Source organism: Hydra viridissima, unplaced genomic scaffold (assembly GCF_058129835.1).
Source record: "Hydra viridissima isolate aposymbiotic clone 2 unplaced genomic scaffold, HvirCarnegie_v1 scaffold_12, whole genome shotgun sequence".
Lineage (NCBI taxonomy): Eukaryota > Metazoa > Cnidaria > Hydrozoa > Anthoathecata > Hydridae > Hydra > Hydra viridissima.
In genome coordinates this window covers 3,673,520-3,691,046 of record NW_028324311.1, presented here as the reverse complement: position 1 = coordinate 3,691,046, position 17,527 = coordinate 3,673,520, and the positions used below count along the sequence as shown (strand labels likewise).

Sequence of the window (17,527 nt, the reverse complement as noted above, 5' to 3'; positions counted from 1 at the left end):
TGTGGATTGTAATTAACTAAATAGCCATGAAAATGGCTATCAAAGTAGTAAACTGTAAGCATCTGCATTATCATGAAAATCGTGTTATTATGGTAATTTACACTTTCAACAAAACCAGATTCAGGTATACCATTAAAATTACATACCATAACACTTTCCTTTAAAATTTTATAATGCCCAATTTCAAACCATTTCAAAAAAAGCACTATTTCAGTTTGAGATAATAAAAAATTAGTCTGCAAAAAATGATTAATGTCACTAGGCTCAACTTGATTAACAAACAATTCATATGTTTTTCCATTGATGATGCAATTGCTGAATACTGAGTGAGAAATGAAAGCATTTGCTAAAGTAAGTTGACCCCGCTTACTTAATGAAAATGCAATGTTTTTAAAACAGTGGGTACTTCGTGAAACTTGTTTAAAAAAATTGTCGAGATTCAAACCGCATACACCAGTATCTGCATGGAGGTCCACACTTCAGTAGAGCCATAGGATAATGCACAAGAAAGTGATGTTTAGGTGTTAAACGTTTATGTGGAAATAACTGGAGATAACTTATATGATGCTCTGCTTATAGGTGTGATAAATAGCTTGCTAACCCAACATTAACTTTTGGAGCAAAGACAATGTCTAAAATATCCATAAGCAACAAAAGTAAATTCCAATATGGTTCATCTCGTGGAAGTTTGTATAATGAATGGTATATTTCGGATTAAGCACCAGCATTCTGAAGCAGTCATTTTTAATCGTTGAAAAGATACAAAAGTTGTGGGTCGACTATATCTGTCAGAAGATTCAAAATTAAATTCAGTCAACAACAAATTAAATTCGCTAGGAGAGATATACCCATCGGCACTTAAACTACTTAACACATCACTTAATTTTATAGAAACTATCCCTTCCAATAAATCATGCATTGCATCAACAGCAAAATTTTCCAACTCATGATAGAACTTTAGCTCATTAAAAATGCACCCATTTTTAATTCCAGTTTCAGACTCCTCATAATCGGGTTGACCAACTGAATTAACTGAATGATCATAAGACTGTTTAGTTCGTTTAACATAATTAGTTTCAAGTAACTTAATTTGACTTTCCTCCTTAATCACTTCACATAATCTGCAGAATTTCCGTGCATTAAAATTCTCAAAAAATCCAAACAATGAATGGTAACCCAAATTATCAGCAGAAAAAAGTGCTAGACATGCTCGCACTTTTATTGTTTCATTGCAGATGGAGACATTTACACCCTCGTCAGATTCTAATTGCTTCAACATGTTTATTAATGGGGCAAGAATTATATCATACGACCGTGTTTTATCTTTAGCATCTAGAGCATATCACATGCCCAGCAAAAAAATTACAGATTCTTTAGAAAGAAATCTGGAAGGTAAATTTCTCACTGTCATATAAAGAGCCTCCATTTTATGTATCTTTGTATGCGGACCAAGTGAATTTGTTGTTTCAAACCCATCAATATAAAAATGTAAAACCATTGCATCAAGAAATTTAGAAAAATAGGGATGTTGCTTGTATGAGTCAGTGTCAAAGTAATCAGTTATGTTCCCATCATTATTTGCATGGTCGTAGCAATTTAAACTTAAGGAGTGATGTTTACATTTTACATTGTTTACAATTTATAGCGAATTTTCACTATGGTAGAAGGTTAAGTAGATTAAATAGATCTTCGATCTATTCAATCGGCTTTAACTGTCTACAACCTTATCATTAAACTTTAACTATTTTCTACAACCTGGTGTAATTTAACATAGATATATTTTTTGATTATAAAATATTTAAGATTATAATATAAGATTTTAAAAACCTGAAATTTTAAACCTACTTCAAAAAAAAAAAGACATTAAAAAGTATTTTTTCTGTACAAAGAATATGTAGAAAAACTTTTACATCCTGAAATGGTGCCGCTGAGGGCAATGAGGTTCTCAGAAACCAGACAGAATAGAAAATTGCGATATATTCTGCCATTGTCTTTAACTCTTTATTTTGGGCAGCAGTCAAATCATAGGGCAGATGTGTTCTCAATATCTGAATCTTCAAGTAGTAAATGGCTTTTGAGATGGACCGAGCATGAGAAACACAGCCTGGAGCTCGAACTTTGAAAAATATTTTAGGATACAGATACATCAGGGTAAGTTCTAATAACTCCCTATAATCCCCTCTTGGAAATATGTCAGTGTTTAATGCATCTTTGCAAAACTGGATAGTTTCCTCAATCTGGGTTGCCAAGAAAGTATTGCTGATGGAATTGGTATCAAACCTTATTAAATTGGAAGAATCAACAGTTTCCTTGATGTCATTCCAGTTTGTCTGAAACCGTTTGAACATTAAATTTTCTGGAGCTGCTGTTTTGCCTGAGGTAATTTGCTCCCAGAAATGTTTGAGATGAAGTTCATATATATGCAGGCAAGCTCTAATAAAATAGATTCCTGTCTTTGACTGAACCTACTATTGGTTCCTGAATGTCTTCCAGTATTTAAGGCAGTTGTGTCAAAACATAGTCCCTTCACATCGTCACGTATTCCATAATCTTCAAGTACATTATACAAAGCTTCATACTGAGCAGCTCCAGTCCCATGCTCCATTACTGGAATTCCAAGAAGCTTAATGTCTCCATCAATATTAGCTGAAACAGCAAACCTGTCTCTTTTCTCTTATTTCCCATTAGTAATATCTTCCATAATTTTTCCATCAAAGTGAGCTATTATGGGGAAAAGTGCTTTCTCAGCAGCTTTTTTAACCCCAATTTTGAGCTTGGCAGCATTTTGCTGGATGGTTTTCTTTTGTGTCCGCCAAATAGTAGATTGAGACAGTAAAAAGTCTTTAACATTTCCACCTGAATTAACAACCAAATCTGTACACACATGCAGCAAATCTCTAGAGGAAATATTTTTGGAAACTGAAGTCATAGCAATATCTTTTACAAAATCCTTGGCTAATTGTGGCGTGTCATTACTTGGACCTGGCTGATCGAAATCAAACGAACAATCTGAGTCTATGCTGGTATTTACATCACTGGTTTCTGAGGAAAACTGAAGCTCTGTAGTAAAATCATCTCTCTGAGAAAACTGTTCAACACTGTGTACTAACTGTGGATTTTTCAATCTTCTCTGTTCTCTCTTCTTAATTCTCCGGTTATAAATTTTGTCTTTTTTACCCAGAGTCATTTTACGACTGGTTTTTTGATCTCTCAAAAATTTCATATCGGTACAATACGAATCTTTATCAGGACAAGTCTTCTTTAGAATATCTTGGATATTTGGTTTAGCAATCCAAAAAACTTTCTTTCCTTTTTTTTTGAAATCTTGTCTAGCTTTTCCTGCTTCTTTTGGGTTCTTACACTTACTTTTCTTTAAATTCTCCCAGCTGTTGATCAGATCAGTGATATGCTTCCTATAATAATAGATATAACAGGTTTAGAAAATATTATATTATCCAAATTTTGTGGTGTGTTTATGGTAACCTGCCCCTTTAATTTTAATTAAATTTTGTTTGGTGTTCCTTATAAATGGATCAGTGAGTATATCCCATCCTTGTATCCTCCGTCTCCCCATGGTTTCTTAACTTCGAACATAATGCAATTTTCAGGGCAGCTACCAAGACCAGAACACTTTGCTGTTTGACGACCAATGGTACAAGCAATCAGCTTTTTTGTTGGAGTTATTTTGTCTCCAGATCGTCTGAACTGAAAGTAGAGAATAATGTCTTTATTTGTTGAAAACATTATTTCTGGAAGATTTTCTTTAAGATCCTCTTCTTCAAAAAGATATGCCCTTGTTTTAAGTCTAGTCGATCTTGACATCTTGGTTTCTAAAAAGTAATTTAATAAAAGAAAACAATTGATATTCATTCTTTGTTTAAGCCAAATGTATTTTACAATAATAGTTTTGTATATAACCGCAGACAGTATACCTTTTGTAGATTGTTATGGATACACCACATACACACAGAATGTAAAATTACGACAAAATGTCTTCCGCAAATACGACAATATGTTAGTTTATAAAACCGCGGAAACGAATAATTATTCCAAAATATTAAGGAATCAAAATGTTATCATAATTTAATGTTTATATTTTCTTTTTTGCTAAAGAAAATATTTATAATAAAATTTAAATAACTTCGCCGCCCCCCTCCTTCCAATGAAGAAGGGATAGAGGGGGTATAAATCCCTATTAATAGAGTGAGGGGGGCGGGTAGCTATTGACATGCCCCTTCTATATAATCATTATTAATGCTTAGTTCTAATATTAATTTTCAAAATTTGATCTAAATATGAAGAATAAACAAGCGTCAGTTATACATCGTAATGCGTCATTTTATGAAAAAAACGGTTTTTCGGCCACTTTCTCCACATCATGTGGAATAAATACCACCGTATTTCTTTTTCGGTCCTACCCTATTATAAATAAGTAGTCCAAAATATACCATACAGAAAAAAAGTTGGCTTTCCGTGTTGATTTTAAAGGTGCCCGCCAGACCCCTGAAGTTTGCTATGTTTTTATACACAAATTTGGCTGGCGGGGACCTCTAAAGTCACGTGACATTAAAACTTTTGGGCTTAGAATTGTTTTTATATTGGTGGTCAACCATTCCAGGTAGGACCAACTTGATTTTCAAAAATTCGTCAAAAATGAATCACCCTAATGTGCAGTAAACATATCTGGACGTAAGAGCCAATTTATATTAACTCCATTTTTTGTGATTGAGTAAAATTTAAATTTGATATTTATGTCGCATATTCCGTCTGGGCCATATTGCCTTCTAATCGTTGTTTATTGCGGTTTAATAGGAAACCACAATCGATTAAGTCTTAAATCCCTTTTAAGAGCCAAAAAATCTTAAAATAGTATTTTTAGTGTACTATCACATTAAGCTTCCAAAAATGTTTCTAATTGGCTTTCAAAGGTTACGTTACGTTCATAGTTTTTAACTTGACATACTTTCATGTTTGTTAACCAAGCTGACCGCACCCGGGTCTTGTTAAGTCTGTTCAACACAGACCATTTTTATATTGGCCTCTTTTCTGACCATTTTTATGTGTGACCTCTTTGTCTCAATAGTTTTTAGTAAACGGTAATTTGCTACCATTTACTAAAAAATCCTTTTCTTACTGGAAATTTAATTCTCTTAAATATTTTGACACTAATAAAGGACCTCCCTTCCCCGTTTTTGCTTTAATGGTGGCCAGGAGAATAGTTAGTTTTATTAAGAGAAAGCAAGTTTTTGATGAAGACCTTTTACCAAAATAATAAAATGTAAAACAATGATTTCCATGTATAAGAATTTTTCTTTTTAATATAAGAATTTAACATATATAAGAATTTTTTCTTTCCTCAAAAGTATTGCAAATGCAAACTAAGCTAATTAATTAGTTAAACACCGTATAAAATTTAAATAACTCGATATTCGACAAATGCGCAAAACTACAATATTCATGTTTTTAAAGGTTTTTAGTTGCGACTCCCCATTTAAAAGTTCCCCTAAGTGAGGTACAACAAATTATTAAGCATAAAATAGAGAAAATTTATAAATAATTGAATTAATTGCATATATTTATATCATTTTAACTGACAAAAATTTACAATAAAAGGAAATCAGCGTCAATCGTAAATCTTAAAGAAAAAAAAAAAAAGTAATTATATATCATAATTACAAAAAAAAAAAAAAAACACACACCACATAAAAACTGAAAATCGATTTACCTATTTATAGTAACCTATTTTGAAACGACAGTTCATTATAAACATAAAAATGTAACTATAAAATCTGTTTCGAAGTACAAAAGGATTAAAATTCTAAAAAAAAAAAAAAAAAATCATATTAAGAATTAAATTGCATTTTTAGCATAATGTTGTCTTGGCTTTTAGTAAATGAATAAAAGCAGTAAGTTCCAATAATGAAACTACCTATTATTCATTTTTAACAATAGACACCAACGTGAAGGTAAGCCAAGTAGTCTATCAACACAAAACAGCACAACATTAACAAATAACAATAGAATATTTACACCCTTGATCCTAAAATCCAGCGAAAATAACAAACCAAATTAAAATATGAAAGGCAAAATTAGAAAACCAATTTAAATTTAACTATATTTATCTTTTTACTAAACATATAAATACAAAAAAGTATATTTGTTTAAACATTTAATATTAGTTATTCAGTTACTTCATATTTAGGATATTAAAACACCCTAGATTTAAAAATCAAGGTTGCATACTCTCTCATACACATTACGCTAAACATTAACAGACATTATTATGTGTTTCCAGAATAATTAAAAAAGACTAGACAACACCTAGCTCTAAAGCAGTAACACCGCCTGGCACTAAGTGCTGCCAAGTCTGCTATAAGTACACCGCTTGGCTGGCAAGATTATCAATCTTGCTCAACGTAATGCCAAGTTACACCACTTTGAAAATGTGGAAACAAAATAATTTAAACATATATACAACTATAAACAAATATGGTGGTATATAACACATATAAACACATTTTATAACAATATTAAATGACAGATATAATTATCAAAAACTATGAAAAAAAAAAATTAAAATAATAAAGTTATACATACAAAATGTGCTCACAACCTACAAACAACAAATTTTCGAAATGAAAATCTAAAGACTATAAATTAAGAACAGTAGGAAAAATAATATTATTTGTGTAACACTTTTCACCTACCATACCTTGAATGAGATGTTTGTCAATTTTGAAAAACAAACTATTAAATGCTCTAGTTCTTGAACATGCAACTTATAGTTGACCATGTGAAAAACACGGTTTTTTGAGATATACCCCAACTCTATCAAATGTTTGACCTTGACTTTTGTTAATTGTCATTGAATAAGCCAATCTGACAAGAAACTGACGACGTTTCAGAAGGAAAGGTAAATTAGAATCTGATGGAGCCAATTGGATTCGAGAAACAAAAACCCGTTTACCACCAGAAACACCTGTCAAAACCTCTGCATCAATATAATTATTTTGAAGAGCACAAACCTTCATTCGAATACCATTGCATAACCCAGCTTTGAGATCTAAATTTCTAAGTAGCATAATTACACAACCAATCTTCAATTTTAAACAATGAGGTGGCATACCTGAAGGAGTTAAGCTGTTCAAAAACTCAACAGGAAAGTTATTTCTTTCATTAAGGTCATCAGTATCAATTTGATAAGCACTTAAATAAATTTTGACCTCAACCAGCAGACATTCAAGCACTTCTTCATTAATTGATAATGAATCAAAATTAGTTGGTGTTAAAATCACACGTTTAAAATAATCATTTTGATCAGCATCTCCAAAAATCTTTTCAACAATCGATTCATTTTCTCTAATAATGCACTGATTTGGTATTTCAATGCATCCTTTAAAAGGATCCTCCTCTCAGACAGGTATTGTTCCATTCCCAAGTTTTAGTAGCAATTGGGAAAACTCACCTTCCCCATCTTGTACTCTCATATTTTCAGTTAATGCAAACTTCTGCACCCATTGCCAATGCAAAGAACATTTTATACACGATTCCACTATTTCAGCTGGTTGTCCTCTTTTCACAACAGGCAGAATTTGCCTAAAGTCACCACCAAAAAGAATGATTTTTCCTCCGAACGGAAAGTTGTTGTTGCAAATATCTTTTGCATTACAACCTATCAATTGCATTTAAGGCTTATTTAGGTATCATGGATGTTTCATCAAGCAAAAACAAACTAATTTGTCTTAAAAAATGCCCGTGCATAGAGTTAGGAGTTATTTTACATGTGATATTTTCCAATATTGGAACAGGAAGTTTGAAAAAGCCATGCAATGTAGATCCATTTGAAAGAAGAGTTGCTGCTATGCCAGTCCATGCAGCTGTAGCAGATTTAAAGCCTCTACTTATGGTTTCAGCAATCAAATAATTATAAGTAAAGATTTTTCCACTACCAGCTGGTCCATCCATGAAAAACAATCTAGAATGGTGATTTTCTACACTTGGTTGCTCATTCAGTGCAGCAAGGATAGCATTACATACATTTAATTGATTGACATTAAGCAACAGTCTTATTCGATTGGCTTCGTCAATAAATTGTTGAACATTTTCATCAAAATTTTCTAGATTTAAGCCTATAAACTCATCAATAACAAGCAGATTGTAATCAGCCAGTGTTTTACTACTTTGATTAATAATCTTCTCAATTTGATGAAGAGTAGCTTGTTCAGCTATTAGAAGTGGGACTGAGCAGTGAATGAAATCTTCCATCATAAAAGCTTTGTATGTATTCCAGAGATGTAAAGGATTGTCAGGTTCACAAAAGGTCAAAATAATTGAAAACAACTGTCTAATTTGCTTTGGCATAAGTATTAAAACCGCCTCAGAAAGAGTATTCTGCCATTCAGTGTCATCTTGCAACAAACCTTTCAAAACACATGCTTCACGAAAAATGTGCTGAAAAATGTCTTTGAGAAGGTTATTTAATTTGAGTTTAAATACTCGAATAACCAAGTCAGGTCTATCATTTGCTGTCTGACCTGGATATAAATTTTCAGTTATCTCGCGCCATTTTGGGTTACAAGTGAAAGTAATAAAAAGATCTGGTTTACCATACTTTTTAATTATAGCCATAGCATCTTCAAAGTTTTCTTTTAAAGCTCTAGGACATACATCAGAACGCACTTTTTTTTGCGTATTGCGTATTGAGTATATTACTCATATCATACTCAATACGCAACTCAACGTACGCAATTTCTTTGAGTATAATACTCAATACGCAACTTATAGTACGCATTTTTTTGAGTAGAATACTCAATACACAACTCATAATACGCATTTTTTTTGAGTAATTTGCGTTTTTTTTTTGGGTGTAAAATATAATTTTGTTCTAAAAGTAATATTGTTTTTTATATAATGAACAAACAGAAACACGAAATAAAAAAGAAAAAAAAAAAATTATATTTTTCTAAAATGTATTTTCAATTCATAGACAAAAACAAAAGTAATGAAGAAAATTTTCAAACAATTGAAGAATTATTTTCACTCAGCCATTTCATTAAGTATGGTTAAGTTACTTTTTAAAAAGGCACGATTTATTAGTGTTTCATCGGTCATGTTGCCGGCTCTTTTTCGATTAACTACACCACATATGCTAAAAAAACGTTCAACATAAGCGGAGGATGTCGGTATATTAAAAAACATGAGACACAAGTTATAAAGATATGGCAATTCTTTTCTTTTCTCAAACCAAAATGCATCATAATGAGTTTTGTTGGTGAAATTATGGTCTCTTAAAATGTTTACAAAGTTATTCCTTTCTTTGTCAGCTAGGTGTCCGATGCTAAGTTCTTTTTTGTTGTACTCTACCTGATCCAATTCTATGCTTTGATAAAACTGATCAAAGGCCTCATCGTCAGGAACACTTTTTTGAAAGAAACTATTATTAGAACCACTTGCTGTCAAATCGTTTTTTTCGTTTTTTTTAATAAATTCAGTTGCCAAGTTTACTAATGAACTTTGTCCCAAATTGACTGTGGCTTTTGCAATCGGTCTTTGATACCATAGATAAAGTTTAGAAACATTTAAAAATGCAGCAGCTGCATAAACAGCAGAGTTAAGCTTAAGCTCAAATTGTTTTTTTACATAAGTTATCAGCAATTCGCAAAATGTTTTCTCTTTATCATCTTTTTTAGCCGTTTCCTCATATTGCATGATTAATAAATGTAAACTTGGTACCAAGTCACCAATATGTACGCGATTTCTTTGATTCAAAAGCGTAAATCTATATGCTGGGAGCATCAATGATAAATAGAATTCAATCTCTGCTTGAGTAACTGGACATTTAATAGTTTCAAAACGATGTTTTTTATATGCTTTGTAAAAACAAATCAACATTAAAAAACTTGATGACCAACGAGTTAAATTTTCGTTTCTTAATATATTTTTTTTTTGTTGAAAGATTCGGGCAATTTGAATTGTCTGATGAGTTTTTTTAGCAAATGAAAAGAGCAATGACAAAATAGTTTTCAATCGTTTGCATGACCTCACAGTATTACGTATCGAGATATTAAATTTGTGGTTTGTGCATGCAAAACGAGGTACTTTTCTGCTGCCGAGTTCCAACTTTAATTGATCTACTATACTATGATCCCCAAATTCATAATTATCAGCATCATCAATTCCAGTAGCATCAATCTCAGATCAATCTCATTAGATAGTTTGCTGAATTTAATATCATTTTGGATTGGATTTATTTCTTCAGTAAGCAATTCGTTAATTTCAGGTTCAATTTCGTTTTCAGGTGAATCTTTTAGTTCCTGATCATTCTCATCACTGTCGTCATTCTCAAACAATTCTTCCCAAAAGTCTTCTTCAATCCAATTGCCGTTTTCCAATTCATAGTTGAGCATTTGTGGAAAAGCTCTAAGAAAAGCTTTACCACCATCACTCACTTAACCGTCAACTTTAGATTTTCAATATAATATTTTCAGCATTATGTGGGCCACTTACTCGTTGAAGACCAAGAACTATTAGCTTTTTACTGAAATCAGCAAAGGGCAACCTGGCAACATAAGGCAAAAAAATCAGCCAGCTGGGGGCTATCCCAGATATCACCTATTAATGTAATAGTTTTGGCTTTTCTAAGGCAGTTAGTGATTGTTTTTTTTTATCTTTTCAACTACCATAGGAACTATATTATAGACAAAAGACTTCTCGCATGGTAAATGAATTTTATGACGCTCTAAAAGTCTTTTTAGATGAATGTTACCTAGCTCTTGTGTTGCCTTATTGGATGACATTACATATTTAGTTAGATCCATAATATTGTCATCTAACAACGAGTCATCATCATTATCAAGACTTATATCATCATAAGGCTTTCTCCCAGCCATAAAATTGTCTTTGCCCTTATTGTGTGGAATTAAAATGCTTAAAAAAATTACCACTTTTACCTAGTGGTTCATGTAATACCTTATAGCAATAAATGCAGGTAAAATGTAATTTTTCTTTCTTTCCGGGCTTAAAATCAATTTCGGTTCGGCAATGAAAAAAGTTTAAAACCGAACTGTATTTTTTTTCAGTGTCACCAAATTTGAAAATTTTACGCGGAAATTTATTGTTTTTCAAGTTATGTTTAATTTCATTAATCTCTTTAACATATCGTTTAATACTTATATTTGTTAATAAAGCATTGCTTATGCTTTCGCTGCACGATGGTTGACTATTTTCAATCGTCAATACGGCTAAGGCACGATTACTTCTGTCAGAATTTATTTGTTTATTTACAGACTGATTTTCTTTATCTTATTTATACTTTTTTCTTTTTTTTTTTTTTTTCTCAAACTCCTTACATTAGAGTCTGAACCTAATTTTCGTTTGGCGGATCTTCCATACATGTTAAAGCAAAATATCTAAAATAAAACTTTTGTTAAGCAAATAAGCAATATTGTTAAACTAGTTTAAATTACATTACATATATAAATTACTTTAGTTTATATAAGATTAATGATTAAAATGATTTATTTAATTTATTTAACTTATTCACTATAGATAAAAAGATAAATACTTGCATCTTATATACATCTATAGCCTCATAAAAGTTACAAAAAATTATAAAAAAAGTCATTATTTCAAATACAAACGCTAGAAGTTTATCAACTTACAAAACAAAGCAACTCAAAGTTTATTAACTTGTAAAACAGCAAATTGTAAATTGTTATTTGAAGCAAGCTCATAAAGTCATTAAAAGTAATGCTATTTACTCCCTAGAGGCTTCAAGACGTCATTTTCGACACGCAAATCTTAATAATTTATTTTAAAAAACAAATTATAATGGTTAAATTATAATTTAGTGTTTTTGTTTGTTATTTATAAAAAAATATACTTTAACAACTAATTTATATTTTACACTCAAAAATATTGCGTATTTTTACGCAAAATACTCAAAAAATATGCGTATTAAGAGTTGTGTATTGAGTATTCTACTCAATGAAAATGCGTACTATGAGTTGCATATTGAGTATTATACTCAAAGAAATTGCGTACGTTGAGTTGCATATTGAGTATGATATGAGTAATATACTCAATACGCAATACGCAAAAAAAGTGCGTTCTGATGTATGCTCTAGGACTTCCTACATAAGTTGATGGCAAAACTACAACACGCCCTGGTCTAACATTATGATCATTTCCGAGGTTGTTTACATGGTCGTGTAAGACATCATACTGCTCGCTTCTCAGTTTGTTTTGGTTATTTCTGATGAACACAAGGCGCTGTTCTTCAATTTTAACATACGCATCATCAGCATATTGCTGAAACAGTTTTTTTGCCATAAAAGAGTAAAGAAAAAAATTGTCTAACTGAAAGTTTATAATTGTAATACTGAGATAATGTAACATGATTTCTAACCAATGTAGCACGCTCAGGGTTGTGAACCAATTGATTATGCCAACCAGCATCACCCCTCGGAAAAAATAGAGGATAAACCATAGGATCTAAGTTGGCAGACAAACTTGATATAGTTTTAAGAGGATGACCTCTTGGGTAAATAACAACTTCCCTGGAAGCAGGTGGTGCACCATCTCCACCAACAAATACAACTGCAACTTCGTTATGTGAAGGGAGATTATAGCGACGTCTATCTTGCCCTTTAAGTAAAGACATTTTTACAACTGACACTGAGCGACCTTCTAGAGCTGCTCGACGAACTTCTTCATCTTCCACTTCAGCCATGTTTGTAAATGCAAGAGCAAATGGGTTCTCTTCACTAATAATAGTTTGCAATCGCAACATTAAATCATTTAAGCAAAGATCATTACCACGTTGTTGCATTCTAAAATTTACTGCTGCAAGTGTATCATAGATGTATAGTTGACAATATGTCGGCGGAACATCTTGATTTGGTCTTAGATTACCTATACGATGAAAAACTTGACCACATATTCTTAAACATGGCGGCCCATGGTTCATGGGTTGAACTACATTAGCTTCAAATGAAGCAAAAGAAAGACAGGCATTATAATTTCTAATATATTTTAAGAAAATCAGATTGGTATTTCTATCTGCATAGTTTCCTTTAAATAAATCTTCCAAATCTTGAAATGATGAAGGTTGCGACAAACTTACCTTTCCATTATGGCAGCATAAAAAATGTGTTTCATCAAGAAATTTCTTAGCACCACAATGCTGACAAATATAATTCATTTCTCCTAAATAATTATAATCTGTAATAGTATTACTTCTTGCTATACAATACATTCTTTCGTATCTAGCAGCATTTCTAGCATTTTGTCAATTATTAATTTTATCTCGCCTAGGTCTATCTCTTTCATTTCTGCGACGATTATTTTCAACTCGCCTAACCAAGCTCTCCTCAATTGGGATTGAATTATTTGCTGCTTGCCGAGCAGCATTTCTAGCATTTTGTCGATTATTAATTTCATCTCGCCTAAGCCTATTTCTTTCATTTCTGCGACGATTATTTTCAATTCGCCTAACCAAGCTCTCCTTATTTGGGTTTGAATTATTTGCTGCTTGCCGAGCAGCATTTCTAGCATTTTGTCGATTATTAATTTCATCTCGCCTGAGCCTATCTCTTTCATTTCTGCGACAATTAACTTGCCTATTAACATTTCCATTTTCAACACTAATATCTGCTTCTAGCCTAATATCATCCATTTAAACTTCACTTTCAATCGAAAGTTATAAGAATCAGAAAAGAAGCGAATCCTGAAGATTGCGATCTTTTCTATATAATTTCCTTTCTACTCTAAATAGCACACACAAATAATTTTTAAATATAACAGATTGTCATTTAGATTAAATTATACAATAATCTTATGACTATAAAAAAATATATATATCAGCTAGGAGATGTTTGAAAAAAATTAGCTTAGCAAATAATTAAAAAAACTATTAAAAACATGCGATTCTAATAATAAACATACTGCTAACAAAGAAAAATATTAAAAAGAAAAAAAAAACGTTGCAAACCCTTTTTTGCAAACTTAAACATTATTTCTTCAAAAAAAATTATTACCAAACATTTTTCAAAAATTCTCAAAACTCTACAATATTTTGTTCTCCTCTACCACATAAATACATCATCTGATAAATCTAAAATAAAAAAAATTTAACGAATAAGTAAATAAGAAAAACATAACATACAAAAAATGAAAATCTATGTACCTTATAGAGAAAAGCTGTTGTGATTTATCAGAGGAGTTGTAAAATATTAATATTTTATGTTAGCTTTTACAAAATAATTCATGCTAAAACATCATGATTCCAGAATATTTATAGCAAAATCATGTAGTAAACAGCGCTAAAGCCAAAAATCAAATTGAGTTAAATCAAATTGTATATATGGCAAAATAATTTGTATTGGCTTTTAGATAATTGATTTTTAATAAAACTACCTATCCATTTTTAACAATAGACACCAACATGAAGATAAGCCAAATGTCTACTAACTCAAAAGATAACAAAAAAACATCACAGCAACAACACAACAAAAGCACACACCATAAGTTAATACAATATATGTATATAATAACTTAAGTAAGTTAACATTCATATAAAACAAAACATAAGTAGCAACATTACGCAAAATGTTATTAAAACACATTATGTATTTTTAGAATAATCTTTAATAATAAAGGCTTGAAAACAGCTAGACCTAAAGCAGTAACAGTTTGACACTAAACACCATTGTGTAACCCTCTGTTAAAAGCACATCACTTGGCTGGCAAAGTTGACAAATCTTGCTCTACACGTTTACCAAGTAACAGCACTTTGAAAACACGGAAACAACATAATATAAACATATGTACCAACTATAAACACAATAAATATATTTAAATATGTATATAAGGTTAAGTTCATATACCTCATATACATATTTAAACAAATTTTTCAAACAATTATATAACACACATCAACACATGCACAAACAATAAAAAAACATTTTACATTATTATAAAAACACATTAATAAAGCAGCGATAGGTGTGCAAATAAAAATTTTAAAAATGATGCCAGAAAATTTAAAAAGATACAAAATATATATTTACAAACAATACTCTTTACCTTCTTTTTTTTTTTCTTCATAAGAACTGTAATCCTCATAACAAAATTTAACCTTTACATACTATAACATGTGACATGCCATGTCAGTGTTCGCACAAAATTTTAATTTATTTTCTAAATATTTTAAAAAAGAACAATAGTTAATAGCATCACAGAAATTTCAAAGTAGTAATAACCATTTTATGGAAATAGCATTAGTTATACTAATAGTATAACTTTAAATGACATCCATACCCTTATTTTCCTTCTAAAAAATAAAATAACAAAAATAAAACTGCTAAAAGAAAAGCTAAAACAAACAAAATACAAACGATTTAAAAGATTAAAATCCTTTGTCTTTTTTCTGATAAAAATTTAAATCACACCCGTTTGAATGCATCCCATGCTGCAAGTTCATATTGATCCATTGTTCCCGAAAACGTTTCATCCAGCATCAGTTCTCGTATTTGGGGCCCCACCAAAATGCCCTCTTTAATTTTGGCGTCATTGATTTTAGGAAATTTGGTCTGCAAATACTGAAATGCTGGTTTGTCGTGATCTAACGCCTCTACAAGCTGTTTGATGATTCCAAGCTTGATGTGAAGATTGGGCAAGATGATCTTCTCTTTATCCACAAGAGGTTCATGAATGACATTATGGGAACCAACCTCAAATGTTTCTCGTTGTGGCCAACATTTCCTCATATAATGTTCTGATTTCATCCTGCTATCCTATTTGCAGAGGAAACACATGTACTTAGTAAAACCAGCCTGCAATCCATTTAGTATAGCAACAACTTTCAAATCTGCACATATGGACCATCTGTGATCTCTGTATTTAATTCTGTCCAGAATAAGTGATATATTCACATAGCTTTCCCTCAGGGTTACCGAATGTGCTATGGGAATGGAAGGCAGTACATTTCCAGTATGCAGTAATTCTGCCTTAATACTATAAAGTGATGCGTCAATAAACAAATTCCACATAGATGAATCGTATTGTATTCCTAGATCATAAAACAATCCACTGATGTCATTACAGAAGCAAAGTTCTTCATCCATAGAGAAGTATTGCTGCAGTTCCCGTGATCGCTTTCTAAATGACGATACTCTTGCATCACCAGCCAACAGATGCCACTCCTGGAGACGTGAAGCCAGCAATTCACTCTGTTGCTTTGTTAAATACAAATCTCGAACGAGATCTTTCAGGTCAGATCCTGCTATGAAGTGGGGTTTACGCTCTGTATCTTCTGGCAACTCGTAACTATCATCGTCATCAGTATCCTCGTCTGAATCAGAACTGTCCGTGTTTGGGATTTCCGATGGAGGTTCAGGAACAGGGAGTTCAGCCGAATGAGGAACAGGAAGAATAGCTGAAGTTAGATTTGGGTACACTATAGCTTTCTTACCCTTAGAATCGCGACCTGATATGTTAACAGAACAGAAATAGCAATCTGAACAACGATTTTGGGGTTCACGCCACACCATTGGCACCCCAAATGTTGGTCCTCCACCAGTCCTGTTTGCCCCTCGACGGTAGTGAACTAGCGCAGCTCACACAGCATGAATGAGGCGCCCAGTTCTTATCCTGGTCGCCGACTTTGCAACCAAAGTATAGTTCATACAGTTTTTTCACATGTGGTGTCAATCTTCGTCTGCATCTCTTTAAAGTCAGTTCGCCACAAATGCAGCAAAAGTTGTCGGCTTGATTTTTACAAGTTCTGGACATTTCTTGTTTCAATATACACTGTATTATATCTATATATTACTTGGCTAACTGTAGTTTATCTAAAATAAAACAGACTTACATTTAGTCTAATACAAGGTTAAACAAATGCAAATAGGTATATGATAAAGAAATGCTAATAAATAAATCATAAACAACTGCTAATAAATATAATAAAAATCACATTGACAACTTTCATAGTGAAAATCGAAAATTTGAAAATGTGAATTTACGCAAAATTGGTGGGTCACACAACAAAACGAACATCAATTTCGTAATCTCCAAATCAAAATACATCAAGTAGTGTCAATGGCATTTACGTTTTTTTTTCGTTGATGTACAGTGTAATTAAAGGCTGCTTTAGACATTCTTATGTTTTTTATCCAATCTTCTTCGTTCCAACAGTTTACCATTGTTTCGTACCAAAAGCTTTGACTGCGAGGTTTAGTCCTAACTTTTCTGTAAACAGCAAAATTATAAGCAGTAATACAGTTTATCAGTAAGTGCTGCAATTGGAGTCTTCTTTTTTTTCCTTGATATGTACAACAATACTCTTAACTTCGAGATCAAGTTTTTCTTTGAGAGCGCCATTTTCTAACGTTAAGAGAAATACTAAAGAACTTTCAATCTGAACGCAAGAAAACTGAAAACATGTTTATTATAAAACTATGTTTACAATAAAACATGTTTATTTAAAACAGAATTTAGTGTGAACTGGGTATTAAAATATCGTTTGAAA

General features: G+C 31.7%; 1 protein-coding gene and 3 pseudogenes across 1 annotated transcript; all 4 read right to left on the bottom strand.

Moving 5' to 3' along the window:
- Nucleotides 1-673: 673 nt before the first annotated feature.
- On the bottom strand, nucleotides 674-1,772 carry LOC149880821 (uncharacterized; annotated as a pseudogene).
- Nucleotides 1,773-1,841: 69 nt separating this feature from the next.
- LOC149880820 (uncharacterized) lies at nucleotides 1,842-4,106 on the bottom strand (annotated as a pseudogene).
- Nucleotides 4,107-9,036: 4,930 nt separating this feature from the next.
- LOC149880819 (uncharacterized) lies at nucleotides 9,037-10,438 on the bottom strand (annotated as a pseudogene).
- Nucleotides 10,439-10,646: 208 nt separating this feature from the next.
- LOC149880818 (uncharacterized) lies at nucleotides 10,647-13,255 on the bottom strand. The gene is made up of 3 exons (XM_090067889.1): nucleotides 12,407-13,255; nucleotides 12,136-12,309; nucleotides 10,647-10,949 (listed from the first exon to the last, which is right to left on the bottom strand). The coding sequence occupies exons 1-3, from the start codon at nucleotides 13,253-13,255 to the stop codon at nucleotides 10,647-10,649; spliced, it is 1,326 nt and encodes a 441-aa protein (XP_089924015.1).
- Between the last annotated feature and the right edge of the window lie 4,272 nt (nucleotides 13,256-17,527).